A 15,917-nucleotide genomic window follows, 5' to 3' on the forward strand; every position below is an offset into this window, starting at 1 on the left:
AGTGAACCTGAGCGACAGGACACCTTGTAGATCGTCGAGAGGCACCAGCGATCGAAGAATGGCCCTCGCTCGAAGAGACTCGTTCTTCCCTGAAAAATAGATCTCTATGTAATTTCACTCACAAATCGTAATCGAAGAAGAAAAGAGAAGTGTTATTTCGTATATATTACCGACGGATTCTGTAGAAGCCTCTGTTGCTCGTCAAAAAGTAAAAACTATCATTAGATAAAGGATTTGGAAGAGTTAGCGTAGGATGATGGAGCTCGTGGTGGTTTTAGGAGGCCGTATTTCGAAATCGAAAGTAAACTAAAATACTCGCGAATACTCTTTGTCAACTCAAAAGATCGAAGTGTGTCCTACAGTTGGATCGGTGATCTATACTTACGAAGGTGTCGTGTGATATTTAGACAGAGGGGAGAGAAAAACTTTCGATTTCACTTACCTTGTTCGATGACAGAAGAATCCGGAGCGCAACGGCCTAACAGGTCTACCAGCGTACAGTAGAAGTTCAAAATCGCTGCTCCTGTGTCTATGTAATCCTCGTCGTCGTCTGATTCCGGAAGCGGATGCTCGTATTGCATCGCACCATCTACCTCGTCGTGCACCTTTCGTCTGTCGGCAATGCGTTCTGACATCTTGTTGGCGTCGATTATGGCTCGTAACAGACCCTCACCCTCGCCGCGAAGAGCTGGTCCCAAGCATTCTGGTCTTCTGATCAGAAGACGAATTACCAAGTTCGCATTTTCCTCCACACTTTCACCTGAAAAATTAATCCAATTGCTTGTATTATGTACTTTTTGAATTTAACACACTGACGTAGGATGAAGCGCTGGTGCGTCTTTCGGAGTTTTTACTTGGGTACGGAGATATGCGTCATTGAGATTTTCACTCATTTTCATTTATTTCAAAATCAATTTATGAAACGCTATAAATGGTTCGATTTCTCTTCAGAATTGCCGTAACAGATGTTTCACGAATTAAAACTCTTTGAAAAATATTGTAGGAACCGAGGAAAAATTTTTAGGAACCCAACGAGAATCGAACTTGGGACCTCAGGTTGACAAGTTGAGCCCTTGCGCACTACGCCAAAAACTCCCTCTATATTTTCTCTCGTTGGTTCCCTATTTGGGTATGGAGGCCCCGATACTACACTCGGCCATTCTACACTGATATTCGCCCTAGAATGTCCCAAGCCCAATAACACAAACCTCAACATTTTCGGGTACACACTCTCCTACTCAGTGGCACTCAGCTGAAACACTCTGGTTTCTCAATTCATTTTGGGAGACGTGCAACCCTCAACGTGTTTTCATCTCACAACGCCTGGCTTTGTGTAGCCATAGATGCTTCCATCCCGGCTGAGCCCTCATTTGTAGGAACCGAGGGAAAACCCGCGACTAGCAATACGTCAACAACTCCCTTCCTATTTTCCCTCGTCCGTTCCCTATTCGGGTATGGAGGCCTCCATGATGTTTCACGAATTAAATAAAATTTCTTTGAAAAATATTCATTAGTTATAGCAGTTTTCTCCTAACATAGACGCGAAATCACCCGGTACCCACGTCAATTTTGGCTCCAAACGTCCCGACGCAAATGCAAGACGAAATTCAAGTGAAACACTCACCGTTAACCCAAACACAGAACCTCAAAAAGTCCAAATATCGTTCGCCTTCCACTGGATCCCATCCCAAGTCAGGATAACCTTTTTCAACTAGCTCTGAATTCGATTGCAAGCCGCAACGAGACAAGTAGATAGCGATCTTCTCTAGATAGTGCTCTCTGAGAGCTAGAGCGAGCTCTGTGTTCTCCATGAGAGAGGAGTAAGCCACGTCCAACGGCGTCGAACCTCTCAAAGACGGTCTCGACAGCAAGATATTACTGTTCTCCAATAGAAAATCGAAGTGATCGAACATGGCCTTCTGATTCTGTCTGGATGTTCGGCAGAAGTAGCACAAGAATCTACAACAAGCTACCACCATCTCGTGAGAAGTGTCTTTCTCCTTGGAAGGATCTCCTTCGGTAGTTTGCGGCTGAGTTTGAGCGTCAGATTGCGCCTGTGCACGTCTTCCTAGCGTGTTCATCATGATAGCCATCACGTTCTCGTGAATTCTCAATACTCTGATTAAATCTGGATGCTGGAAGAACGTGTGGTTGTTGACCAACTTCCACAGTCTTTCTCTCACGAGTTCCTCTTCCTCTTGGGACATCTGCACAGGTAGCAAAGCTCGAATCTGGCTCAGACCAACCCACATCAAGGCTACGTCGTCCTTGGTTTTACTATTGATCACGTAAGTCTTCTCCAGAGCTCTGATTAGCTCGCCTACCGTGTCGTATTGACGTACTAGCAAGCTGAACATCTCTCTGACCAATTTTGGAGTCTCTATTTGGGACTCTTCCGCCCAACTGACGATTGTTTTTATGAGCACCTTACGGAACACCTCTGCAAAAAATTAGAGAACGTTATTTCGTTAGTTCAGGTTACTTCATTTCAGGTTGTACATAAATGTATTGCAAGGTAATTTCACCTTCTGGAGTTTTCCTCTCAGGCTCAGGTTCAGGCTTAGGTTCCTCCTCCAGTTCCTTCACGGCGTTAATAAAATTGAACAATTTCTTCATGGCACCAGGCTTCTGTTGCTCCTCTGCAGGCTCCTCAGCAGCGTCAGCTGCTTCCTGAAGCGCGAACAACGACACGTAGGACATCAAATTGTTATGGAAGTTGTTCATCCTGCTTATCAGATCCTCTCCGCAAGGAATATTCTCCGGATCGTCCTCGAATTCCATGTTCTTGAAACTCAGGATAGCGTTCATCTGCTCCCGAGGTGGACACCTGAACTCCTTTGTCTTCTTCGCTGCTACAGCTGACGGTAAGTCAGACTGCTTGATCTCTATGTATCGGCGAAGTTGATCGGACTGGAGATCACCGACGAAATCGTGACTGAAGGCGATGATAGATTCTACGCGATGTCTAAGCTGGATGTCGTTCAGATGATGCAGCAGGTAGCACATTTGCAGTTTCGCTCCCTCGGCCATTTTCATGTGGAGTAATCCTTTCTTATGCTCGTCTTTTCCCTCTGCAATTTTTTCGAACGTTAGATTGTTTATTAAAAAGAAATTACAAATTATATGTGTAGAGATATTGTTTGAGCGGTATTTGGTTTTTGGTAGTAATACAGTTTTAGTTTTAGCTTGCACCGCACACCTTTCGTCTTTGACATTCATTCTTACAATCCTTTCTCCTCTTCTTTTTTTTTAATTTTTTGCCTTAGTAAAAGTTGTGCCTATTGGCTCGAGGCCAATTTACCAACTTATCCGTCTATGTTATTATCTACTACGATGTTTTCGATTAACATTAATTAATTGCATAAGTAATTACAGAGAAACATTTTCAAAAAATCTCTAATGTAGATCTTACGATCCTTTTTTCTCTCTTCGCTCTTGGCTTTCATACTCGGTTACACATGGTCACGCTCGATCACAGATTCGTACACACTCTTGCCAAGCACCGATTTTTGGTCACATCGCTCTTATCACGCATGCATTTTCTTTCAGAGAAACTGTCACTCGGTCCGAACACTTTCTAACGTATGGTTGCAAATATCGAAGGGTAGTGCGCTAACTTATTTCACATTGGTGAAATTCTTGGGTTTTTGGGAAATTTCTCACACCTCACTCGATCCGACTACCGGTCGTCCCAAAAATTCTCATCTCACGTCCTACGTATGCAACAGAAACGACAGATCACCTTTGTCAAACGTTGGATCCCAGGTCTCAGGGTGAATCATAATGAGAAGCTTCATGACGTCTTCGTTGCTCAGCATGCCCACTAAGAGCAGCCTGTCGACGAGCTTCAACAGTGGCCTGCAATAAACAAGAATATCACATGAATGGAAATATACACAAAATGATCGACAGCCTTTAGCAGTAAGCAGATTATCCTGAAAGCAATCTCTTCTCTTCTTTATCGCTGGCGAAGACATTAAGAAGTATGCAGTTATAGCCCAGGCGTGCGCGTGTTTCGTAGGATTACATACAGGAAAAGATTCTCATTGCTGCCACCAATGGGGTCTCGATTGTGCACTTGATTGATCTCGACAGCCTCGTTCAGAGCCGTCATCACGTAATCCCGTACGACGTCCAGAGGGAAATGGGGGCTGTAGAGGCTCCTTATGTTCTCGATCGTTTGATCACTAGAAGGAATTTCCCTTGATGTCGACTATTAGTTATGGGGTTCACATCTAGCTTTGGATTATAGATACTTACCTGATGTCCGTCATTTTCATCTGAGGACGAACCGATTCGGTCTCTAGGTACCTGAGGCTGTGCTTCATTTCTTCGTTTTCGTATAGCTCCTTCAGTTCTGAGCCTGCAAGAAGCGTGATCTTGAGTATTGCGGGATCGGGGCTTTCGTACTGGATTTCTGATAAGGAGCACGAACGAGGAAAAATAGCGAGTAGTGCAGTAAGTCTTCCAAAGGTAAATGTGTAGTTTCCCGTGCCTTTCTATATAGGGTCCCAGGTTTTAATGGCCAAACGTTGACAGTATATTCTATGGGTCGAAATAAAAAAAAAAAAATGTTACACAAACATAGGTCTTTTAGAGCTTCGTTAAAAAGTTATGGCAATAATACGAAACGAAGGGAACAATAGTAGACTCGCGGTTATTGCGATGTAACACAGAAGTAGATCAGCAATATTTACGTTTACTTTGTTTATGCAAGAAGCAACTAATACTTCATCTGAAAAATGTCCACCGTTTATGGCAATGCAATATTACTCTGCGAATTTCATTTCAGTAAATGCATCGTTGATTTTTTGTATCAATTCATTACGCGGTCTCGCGGTTATTGCTATGTAACACAGAAGTAGATCAGCAATATTTACGTTTACTCTGTTTATGCAAGAAGCAACTAATACTTCATCTGAAAAATGTCCACCGTTTATGGCAATGCAACATTACTCTGCGAATTTCATTTCAGTAAATGCATCGTTGATTTTTTGTATCAATTCATTACGCGATAACCGTGAGTCTGCTATTGTTTCCTTCATTTCGTATTACGACCATAACTTTTTAACCAAGCTCTAAAAGACCTATGTTTGTGTAACATTTTTTTTTCTATTTCGACCCATAGAATATACCGACAACGTTTGGTCATTAAAACCTGGGACACCCTGTATATAAATTTGATATATCAACTTCGTAGTCTGAGTGAACTTCAGTTATATATGTTTATATTAGTGGCGATAAGCGCGGTAGAATAAGATTATTGTTTAGGGAGTATTTTGGTCTGGACGTTTAAATTTTCTTAACCCTTTCGCGACTAGCGCCGGTTATATCCGGCATCCACTAAATGCTTTGCACTGGCTAAAGCCGGGTATATACGGCATCCACTAAAAAGCGACTAGCGCCGGTTATATCCGGCATCCACTAAATGCTTCACACTGGCTAGCGCCGATTATATCCGGCATCCACTAAGCGCGTCGCATTGGCACGCGCCTCGACAACTCAAAGTGAAGGCCTCAACAACATTCCCTTTATCCGATACACCCTTAAGTCCTCTGCTGTTCCAACGAAATCCTCTAAGATTTGAAAAAACGCGAGACACTCTTAACGTGTATGCTGTGCACCAATGGCACGACGACCCGTTCGTTAGTGATGGCTAGTTACGCCGTCGCGAAAGGGTTAAAGTATATGCCTTCGAAAATTCGCAAAATTTACGAAGTTACAGCTGTTTTTGGAGAGCACAGCTCGCAGTTGCAGTCTTGTAATCGTAAAACTTTAAACGCGTTTTTCTCGAAACCTCATTTCTCCAACTAGTGTGCACAATATCTCAAGTTCTATTTCACCAATTCACTTCAAATTTGGACAGAATCTTCAGCAGACGTATCATTGTCGCAAAAATTTCGATTTTTAAAAATATCCTACGTTACATACGATATAACAACATTCATATAATAAAGGTATGTTATGAAGAAGGAAAAAGTGCAATGTAAAAAATTGCAAAAATGCAAAAGTGCAAAGATTCTCATTTCGGTCCCTCAAAATTTTCCTCGACTCCTACAGTATCTAGCTTCAAAATTCACAGAACACAATTTTCAAGGAAATTCTTCTTACCTAAAGGAATGATGTACTCGTTTTTGCACACCTCCATAGTCGTAGCGTGCGACTCGAGGTGCAAAGCGATCAGCAAGTCGTAGAATCCTTGTCGTAGGGGCCCGGACATGTATTCCGCTCGAATTGCGTATAGTAATTGTTTCTGATCCACGTGTTGGCACAGAGCATGAGCCGCTCTGTAATTCGACTGATAACACAGAGCTGCGTACAACGTCAGAGTATGTGCGTGGAAACTGTAACGATTAAACGAACCAAGTATAAATTACTTTCTTCCAAAACAACCAGACCAAACGTTTACTTTGCTCTCGCGAACTATACCTGAGTAGCTTGTCCATTTCAATGAGCTCTAGGATATCGATACACCTGTCTTCTTCGGGAATATGCAAGGCTAGCATCGATATAGCATCCTCGCATAGCATGGACCAACCTCTGATATCAGACAGCTTCAAAGCGTGCACCTGAAGCGACTGATTTGGAACTCTGGCCCATTGGTGAGGCTTCAAACACTGAACCTTCAATCTAGGTGGGAACTGTGGTATAACGTGGCGTTCTGAGTTCTGTAATACTGCGGCGGATAACGGTAACGTCGTAGAGGTCCTTCCAAGCTCGATCTGGAGGATCTCTTTACTGGTTGCCTCCACGAAGATGGCGGGGAACAATTTTGTATCTGGTTCCATCTTGAATTTGTGACTCGTTTCTTTGCCTTCGCATGTGAAAGACACCAAACCGGTGGCTGTGTCCACGAAACAACCGACGAACATTCCTTGAGAGGCACCTTTTCCGGATGCATCTTGCGTCACTTCGTTGTAGAGCTCATCTGCTCTCACCATGTAGCAGCTCTGCCTGTCGACTCTGTTGTAAAGATTGTAACAAAATTAGTGGTTTATAGCTTAAGATTAGAAGTTTATAACTTAAAATTCGTGTTTATAATCTGGGATCGCGAACGTTTTTGCTTTGGTTTTGTGATGCCAGGTTTTGCGTTAGGGATCGACGTTGCGGGGAAAAGAAAGTTTATTGAAATTGGGGGAACGTGACGTGCGGATGAGAATACAGAGAGTGAATCGAGGATGGAAAAATAGGGATATTGGAGGGTTTGAGGAAGATGAACTTTGGGTTATGGCTGTGTAGGAGAGTTGAGAATAGAGTTGGAAGGTGAAGAGTCCAGTGTGAGTTATGGTGAAAGGTGGTGATTAGTTGTGGATGCAGGTAAGACTGAGACTGAGACTGAGACTGAGACTGAGACTGAGACTGAGACTGAGACTGAGACTGAGACTGAGACTGAAAGGTGGTGATTAGTTGTGGATGCAGGTAAGACTGAGACTGAGACTGAGAAATGTTAAGAGTCGAGCAAGCAATGACATCTGAGGGCAGGCAGCGGCAAAATAGTCGCGGTCTTTTGTTTTAGGGCTTGTGGCCGCGTGGCTCGCCTAGACGAGTCAGTCTAAAGTCTCATGTCGTGTATTGTACGTCGTCTCATAATGTAAAAGAATAGTTTAATAAATATAACAAAAAATAAAATATTTGAGGGTATAACAGTTCTTTCGTTTCTTGAGAAATGATGACAATAAAAGCTCAGGTAGGGAGCAGGCCCTTTTCGGAGAAGGCCTCGACAAAGCGCGTTAGTTCTACATAAGTTAGTCAATTTTAAATCACGAGAAAAACCCAGGAGTGTGTATCTGCATGATGGGAGAGAATGAAGAGGGTGCATGTTGAAAAAAGTATGAATAGCGCTCGGTAGCGAGGAGAGCTAGAGTGGAAAGAAATATTGTACGGGAATAGTTTACTCTAGCTTCCATTTCATACTTTTTCTTAATAAACTACAATCACATTCTCGAACCTCAGTCGCAAGTTGAAGCAAATCCCAAAATCTGTAAAAGAACGTTCAAACTTACTGTTCCACGGGACGTTCATAATCATCGATGATAACCACAGAGGACTTCCTCACGCGAGACAAATTGAAGTCCTTGGTATGCAAATGATACTGCGAAGTAACCCATCCTACGTAAACGTGCGTTGGATCCTGTCCGGGGAAGATTCTCACTCCGTAAAAATACTCGTTCATCAGTTTCAAGCATTCCGCGTCGAATATCTCGTTTCCGATCGATTCCACGCCGCTTCCGCTCAGAACAGACATTGCTTTTGGCGCGTTGCGCTCTGGTATCTGAGGTGGTACCACTTTCAAATCCACCTGTGGAAAGATTCCTTCACTTACTCTGTATGCTTGAACGAAGGTAGATCGTCAAATTCGAAGCAGGTACATGGACGAGTGGACAAACAAATAAATAAATAAATAGTTTTACGTTTGATATGCGAACTTGGGGAGGCCGGCTACTTGCTTTGCTCATCGATAGTGCCTTGGTGCTCTTGTCGGAGATGTCTGAGCGCACCGGTGGCTCGGGCGTTTTCGATTTCGCATCCGGAGACTTCGCTTTGCGAGAGAAGAACCTGTGGAACACGGTCGAAAATCATTTTCTTTCGTAAAGAGTTTTATTTCGATACGGGAGGATTCTTGGATTTACGGATATTTAACCCTTTAGTTGCTATTGGTGTCTATATTTATATGCTGTAGCATATAATTATTTAATTTCATCCTTTACACACATCTTAATTTAATAAACCGAATTTTAAAATGATACGGCCAAAACGACCAATTTTATACACGCGGTTAAAAATTTACAGTCTGCCACATATGTTACGTGTTAACCCTTTGGACTCCTTTGTCGAGTGTGACTCGACATCAGTTTTATTCACAGGTTGGAATGCCAGTTTAAATATGTATTATATTTTGCACTACTTCTTTTTACCTGGATGAGCAATAGGTACACATGTATACGACCCTTAATGCTACTTTCAATATAATTAGTGAAAAAAGTTGTTTAAATTGGTTCCTATCGACCAAATGTCTTTAGAAATGCGTTTCAAATAAAATTCTTAAAATAATCGAGAGTTATTGAAAAGAAAATTTTTTAAAAATTTGGGGTTCAAAGGGTTAAAATTCGTCGCAGTGAAAGGGTTAAATGTTGAGTAACTGAGTACTCGGATAGCTAATCAGTTTAGACCCGAGAAATTTCTAATTTCGGATAAGAAACGCTTTATATTTGAGTAATTATTCTTTGGGTCAAAAAAGACCCAAGAAGAGACTGTTCGACACAGAGACGTCATGTGTAAAAATTTTTGTTACTTTTAATACAATGTTAAGGGAATATAATCTTGATAACAGTAAAAGTTATTAAAAAAATAAGAAGGCAATGGGTCAAGAAAGACCCGAAGGAAAATGCAAATTTAGATACTCGAATTCAGACTTGGATTTCGACACTAATTACGAACTATAGTGAGTATTTCAAGTACTCAGATATCCAGATATCAAGAGCTCTAATGCAGATGGAAAAGAAATTGGATCTAATTTGGGTCAAATTAAGCTTGTTTAGTCAACTTACGGCGCATCTTCCATCTCTTTGCTAAGTTTGCTAAGAAGATTCAAGTATCAAAATCTATTTACACCGAATAGAATATGCAAAAAGCATTCGCTATTTTACTAACCGGAATGGCGAACGCCCACGTTTCTTCTTATCGTCCTTGACATCGCCGTTCATATCTCCGTATCCGTTCATCTCAACCTCGCTGATTGCAGTATCCATGTTTCCTCCGCGCGATCCATAGAGAGAGCCTTTTCTGGGAGGTCTGGCTGGTTTGTTCCTCTGCATAGGAATTGGTGACTCCTTCATCATCTCGTCAGCTTCCACTGCGTCCTCTGAGTAGTTCCTCTGTAGCCCTGAAGCAACAGAAAATTTCCAATTAAATGGAGCATGTTAAACACCCACCTGTTGCGTCTAAAGATAGCTAAACTTTGGGAATTTTTTTCAAATCCATCTGGTAACATTCTTGCGTTTCAAAAATTGAAGAAGACAGCTGAAAGTTCCTTTTATATCCTCTAAAAAAATTGAAGCATTCCGTTTAGTATTTACCTATGAAAAAAATTCCTAAAGTTTTGCTTTTTATTCAGTCGCATCAGACTAGTGTATTTTTTAAATGCAATATTTAACCGTTTTAGTGCCAAAGTGCCACTGCTTTTTTTATAAAAAATTGAACGAAAATCCTGCATATAATCAATTTTACCTTTCTGTCCTGTTATTTCCAAACAGTGGTATTCAGCGAAAGTGTCGGAACCAAAATTTTTGTAATTCTTCGACATCGAATGAAAGAAGCGCGATGGCATTTTTCGCTCAGATTTCTGCAATAAACCGCGGCACTCGAACTTTTAAAAACGACAAATACCTTTGATATCGCTCATGCTAAACCCAGACTTCATAATCTGCTCCATGTGAGCAGAAGGGACCTGCTGTTGCGCCTGTTCCACCTGCTCCGACAGCAGCCTACTCTGACGCACTTTAATCTCCTGCCATCTCCTTATCTTCTCGTTCTCGGAGACAAAAGTCGACTGACAGATGACGGGCAAGGATAATCTCAAAAATTCCCAATTCGCTTTCTCCATCGTCTCGAACGTATTATGGGAGATCTTCAAACACGGCGGTGTATCGGAACCAGCTGGAATTCTAGCCACGTCTATCCTCGTGTCGGCCATGTCATCGGTATTCTCGAAAATTGGTTGATCCTTGGTGTACCAATACGTGACCGGTCGGTTCATGTTTCTGAAATAGCGAAGATGATGCAGCTCTAACTATCGATGTCAAGTTCGTAACGTATTTCTGATCCAGCAGCAGTGACATTTACACGCAGAACGGCTCGTATCCCTCTTGCAGACCGCACGTCGTGAAGAATTTCAAGGTGTTCACGTCCTGTCCAAACGTTAATCTTGCTCTCTGTCCAACTCCAAGAGTGAAGGCTGGCACGAAACAGTCGCCTTGCACGTCCGCGAACGACGTCTCGCCGCCGAGCGCGTCCATCAACAATTCTCCATTGAGAGAAAAGCCTAAGGAATAGGGTATTTATATCGATAATGTTCGAGGACGTACGATTTATAGAAAATTACTACTAGCAAGAAAAATATATCGATTAATATAGAGGTACTTCGAACACGACAGGTATTAGTTTGAATTAGAAGGGGTAAATAATTGCTCCGGCTAGCGATGTGAAAATATTTGAACGAAGCGTTGCATAATCGATCAGTTGCAACTATGGAATTAAGACACATATAGTACAGAAAAAATGCGACTACTTACAACTATGCAAAGCAAGTGCGGAAATTGATCAAATGTTAGTCATGCACATCGGGGGACGGTGGTAAAATATTCAAACATAAAAACAACGTGATCTCACTGGTCATAGGATACTAATTGGAAAAAAGATATAGATAAATAAAGTCAGAAGAAAGAAAATGGAAAGGTACTCCACGTTTGATTTTCAACTTTTTCTTTTCAAACCTGTTCGATTTTATTTAAAAAAAAAAAACGAACAAAATTCTAGGATCATTCTTTTTCTCTTTTTTTAGTGGTTAGTAAACATGATTTGTATGATATATTACGGAAAGCGTCGTTGCAGTTATTTACAACACTGCCGAGTAGAATACTGGATACGAAAAAAATACAAGAACAAACATGATGCTAAATCGATCGTGTATGATCGTATACTGACGGATGAGAGTGTTGAATATGCGATGAGATAAACGTACATAAAAGCGAATGATGCGACAATGGAATGAGATAATAACCGACAAGAACGAGTATCAGTTTATTTGCAGAAAGCGACTGTCACAGTAGAATGGACTCTCTGTCTTATGGACGTTTTGTGTGAAAAAATTTGGCCGATCAAGCGGAACAAACACTCATTCGAACTGTACAATTACCGGGTTAAACGTTCAACAACATCGAGAGAGAGAGAGAGAAAAAACGTTCAGATATGAAATCATCGTGAAACAAAGGCAAGATATTTTGTCACGTTGCTTCTTCGTTTCGACTTGTAAAATGAAGAAACGTGTGTAGAAAAGAAGAATATAGCGAGAAATGTTCCTGTATCCAGTAATCTATCTCTTGAATCAAAAATTATATCTAATGTAATAGCTTGAAATGGCAGCTGAAGCGTTCGCTTGAAAGATTCCGTCTTACTAATTGTTCGGTCAATTAGATCCAGGAAAACACCGACAACGTCTCCAACCTGCCATTGTTTGCCAAATGTCTCGGCTGTGCCCGAGTATACTTTTTCCTCCTTTAAAATAAAATTTTCACCAATTCAACATCTCTTGTTCGTGATAGTTACACGGAACCGTGACACAACTACAATTCCTTAACGAGATTCGTTTCTTTCTTTTTTTCTATTCTTTGGGTCGACAACACCCGTGTGTATTACATATATGCGGTTATTGCGGGCACGAAAAGATCGAGAGGAGACATAACAAATGATATATGTATATACATCGATCGAGAATAAACAGTACAGGTAATGTTCTCGCCACGGATTCCCCGCGCGGTCGGTAAAAAACGTGAAAGCGCCACACTTCTCGAACGAAATACCCAAATCGGAAAATTTCGTTCGATCGTTCGGACAAGGAAACGCAGAAAAAACAACCAAGTCAACATTGAAAATAAAAAACATGTAAAGAGACAACAGACAACAGTAGTGACGAGAAAACTCAAAAAAAATTGGTGGACCTGTAGATTTCGGATAGATTGGAAAAATTGGACTCTTACTGATCGTTCGGTCTGCGACGTCAATGAAACATCCAACAACGTCGCCCACTTGGTATTTGTGACCAAATGACTCGTGGATACCGGCGTGTACTTTAGTTACCTGACATTCACGATTTATATCAATTATTTATGACCTCTCACGTGACCGTCGTCGATCAACGACAGATTTAATATGGATTTTGTAATGGACAAGAGATTCTCTTATCTTACCGTTCAACACTGTACGAACATAATCTGTCTGCAAATGGATAATTTGTAGATGCAAAAAGCCTCGTATGTGATTCGATTTTCCTTTCGTTCGCGCGAATTTTTTACGCCGAGTAAATATTCAGTGTCTTCTTTTTTACATTTTGCGCGATATTTGAAATTTCATAGCTGAGGGGTGATATCGAGTAGATGAACACTTACGTTGTAGCCATCAAAAGCCCACGTATTTTCGTCACTTCCTAGCATGCTTCCAGGCATGCAATCAGCCTTGGCCCAACCTACTCTCATTGGACCGGCAGTTAGAACCTCGAACTCGAAGTACCATTTTCCACTGCTCACTGCGTAGTGTTTCTCCACGCGATAGGTCCTGAAGTACAATTGTCGCAGCTTGCTGGCCTCCAAAAGTAGTGCTAGATAATCGAAAGATTTGTCATTCGTAATTGATCGAACAAAGATTTATCCAGATCCCAACGTAGATTGAAACCCACCTTCGTGTTGTTCTCCAGTTGGTGGCTCCAACATGTATCCGTACACCAAAAGTGTCCTCACAGTCTCGCTAGCGGTGTCACGATTAGCCTTCTTAATAGCTTCGTCAACCTTAGGGTAGGGTACCAAATGAGGGCTTCTTCTCATCTCAGAATCTTCGTTCAGACCGTAGGTCCAGCCTTGGCTGATTCTTTCCTTGGCCCACAAATTGTGAGTGTTCTCCGCAAGCTGGTCCACGAGCTCCTCCATCTTAGGTGTGAGACTGATAGCGGTGAGATCTAAAGGAGCAGGTTTATAACCGCTGCTCTGCAAGAACGGCTCGTTCGGAAGCCTGAGAGTCTTTATTCTAGAAGGTGGTTTGTCCATGGTGATGTAGTATCCCAGAGCTAAGATGGTCTTCAAAGTCTGCACAGCCAATTGCGTGTCGTAACGCTTCTCAGCAGCTGGTAGTCGTTCGAACTGAACGATACACGGATGGATCTTCCTGAGATCGTCTCTGTGCTCTCCGTAGATCCAACCGGCTTCGATCTTGTTCATAGCCCACATCTCGTGAATGTTCTCGGCGAGCTTGTCCCTGATTTGCTCGACGTAGGACGGCAGATTGATCATGGACGTATCGACTGGAGCGGGAACGAAAGCTGTGTCGTCTTCTACGAGCCAAGGACCAGCCAGGACCACTTTGTTCATGTTTCCGAAGTAGAAGCAGGGATCGAGGGATAATATTTGCTGGGGTAGCAAACTTTCTACCAGAGGTGAGAATTCGTCCGGTGGTTGGAACTTTAGTCTGCCGTGATCGCCGCCTAGTAGGAATCTACAGGACAATTTGGAGGAACAGCTGATCGCTGGGAAGAACATGCCGTCCAGGTTGAAGTTTCTGAAGGATCCCATGATAGGTGCTCCGTTGAATGTGAAGGTTATTACAGGTACTGTCAGGTCCAGCGCGCAACCGATCACGTCGCTCTTTCTGATGTAGGGTTCTGTCACGTTGTGAACAACTTGGGTCTTCCTGCCACCGGTCCATAGGTGTGCACCGTCGAAACCGAACGAGTAGAGGTCGTCGCCAACACCGTTTCCTCCCCATTTCTCGCCACCACCGGGGTATGGCATGTATCTTTTAGAGGGAAATTAATTAACGAGTGTGCAAGTGGAGTATACGATCTGGAGGAATTGAGTGGAATAAAATGTTTGGAGGAATTATGATATGATTGTCTTTGAGGTCCAATGATTTATGATACGATTATCTTTGAGGGTCCAATCATTACCATCAATGATCAAGGATTTGTGATATTACGTGTAGACATGAATTCTTTCCGACTGGATTCACACAATTGATTCAAAGCCACCGAGTTTCTATTGCAACGGTATTCGCAAGCTACCAGAAAAATGGCAAAAGGACAATTATCTCGACGAGTGATCTGTTTTCATTCTTTTTAAATAAGTCCGAAAAAATTCATTTCTACAGCTAATATCATCGAGGGTCCAGAGTTTAGGTAGTCAAAATATCCAACGAAAACTGTCATACCCAGCAGTATTTGCCCAACCGATCCTCAAATGAGGCATCATATGAGTGGTCTGCTCGATGTGATCGACGGTGACTTCGAAGTACCACTTCTGATAGAGCGCCGATCCTTCGACTCTACCGACGAATATATTCGGCCTGACGCTGGCCACGTGATCCACCAGTTGAGTCTGAAGAAGAAGATTCTTCCCCGGTAGCAGGAAGTCGCAGATGTTGTTCTGCGACGATCGCACAGCTACACCGTTACCCACGCAAAGTGAGCACAGCACGTCCAATACCTTTGGGTCTCTTCCGTGTTTTTCCAGTAGAGATATGATCACTTTGATGTGTTCGTCCTACAGAGATGAAGGGTGTGATTGAAGTTCTCCAAGTTAAGGTTTAAGAAATTGCCTTTATTTCACTTCTGGCTTACTCTCATCATGTTCAAAGCCTCGGGCGAGTCGATGAGAACACAGTGAAGCACATCCAACATTCCAGTGCCCTCGCTCGAAGCCTGCGAACCCAACCGACTGAACAACCAGTTCAGACGATTGCTGTTGGCAAACTGCGCGCAGTTCGTGTGGTTCCCTTTGATGATCGCGGCCAGAAGTTGGTACAAGTATCCGGATATTTGGTCCCAAGCCTGACCGCTCTCGTCTCCGGAAAGCGCCACGAGAAAGCCTTGCGAGGTGATCACGTTGATCTTGTCGATGGCTTCCAGGATCAGATTCAGTATACCCTCCTCTTGGAACAGGTCCTGACGATTTCTCAGCGCTCTGAACCTGTTCTGTTTCTCCTCGTGTTCTGAAACGATCGATTTGTGGAATCATTTCACTGCCTCGAGGTTGAATGGAGAATAATTGATAGGATCGAAGGTGATTCCACTTACCCATGTCGTCCTCTGGCTGAGCAAAATAATTAATCAAGTCTTCCAGACACATCACCATTTCGTTCAGATTCACATTTTGGAA

General features: G+C 42.5%; 1 protein-coding gene across 1 annotated transcript in view; it reads right to left on the reverse strand.

Moving 5' to 3' along the window:
- Window positions 1-15,917, reverse strand: part of LOC108572619 (ryanodine receptor) — a 54,180-nt gene that overhangs the window by 17,539 nt on the left and 20,724 nt on the right. The window contains 22 exon segments of the mRNA XM_017934875.1: window positions 3-89; window positions 171-191; window positions 443-760; window positions 1,625-2,440; window positions 2,526-3,071; window positions 3,743-3,858; window positions 4,032-4,202; window positions 4,261-4,363; window positions 6,112-6,344; window positions 6,430-6,963; window positions 8,004-8,299; window positions 8,412-8,556; window positions 9,549-9,578; window positions 9,652-9,883; window positions 10,387-10,760; window positions 10,843-11,041; window positions 12,756-12,855; window positions 13,164-13,372; window positions 13,451-14,559; window positions 14,971-15,302; window positions 15,380-15,750; window positions 15,836-15,917. Coding sequence (XP_017790364.1) covers window positions 3-89; window positions 171-191; window positions 443-760; window positions 1,625-2,440; window positions 2,526-3,071; window positions 3,743-3,858; window positions 4,032-4,202; window positions 4,261-4,363; window positions 6,112-6,344; window positions 6,430-6,963; window positions 8,004-8,299; window positions 8,412-8,556; window positions 9,549-9,578; window positions 9,652-9,883; window positions 10,387-10,760; window positions 10,843-11,041; window positions 12,756-12,855; window positions 13,164-13,372; window positions 13,451-14,559; window positions 14,971-15,302; window positions 15,380-15,750; window positions 15,836-15,917 — 6,424 coding nt within the window.

Source organism: Habropoda laboriosa, unplaced genomic scaffold (genome assembly GCF_001263275.1).
Source record: "Habropoda laboriosa isolate 0110345459 unplaced genomic scaffold, ASM126327v1 scaffold22, whole genome shotgun sequence".
In the NCBI taxonomy this organism is placed as follows: domain Eukaryota; kingdom Metazoa; phylum Arthropoda; class Insecta; order Hymenoptera; family Apidae; genus Habropoda; species Habropoda laboriosa.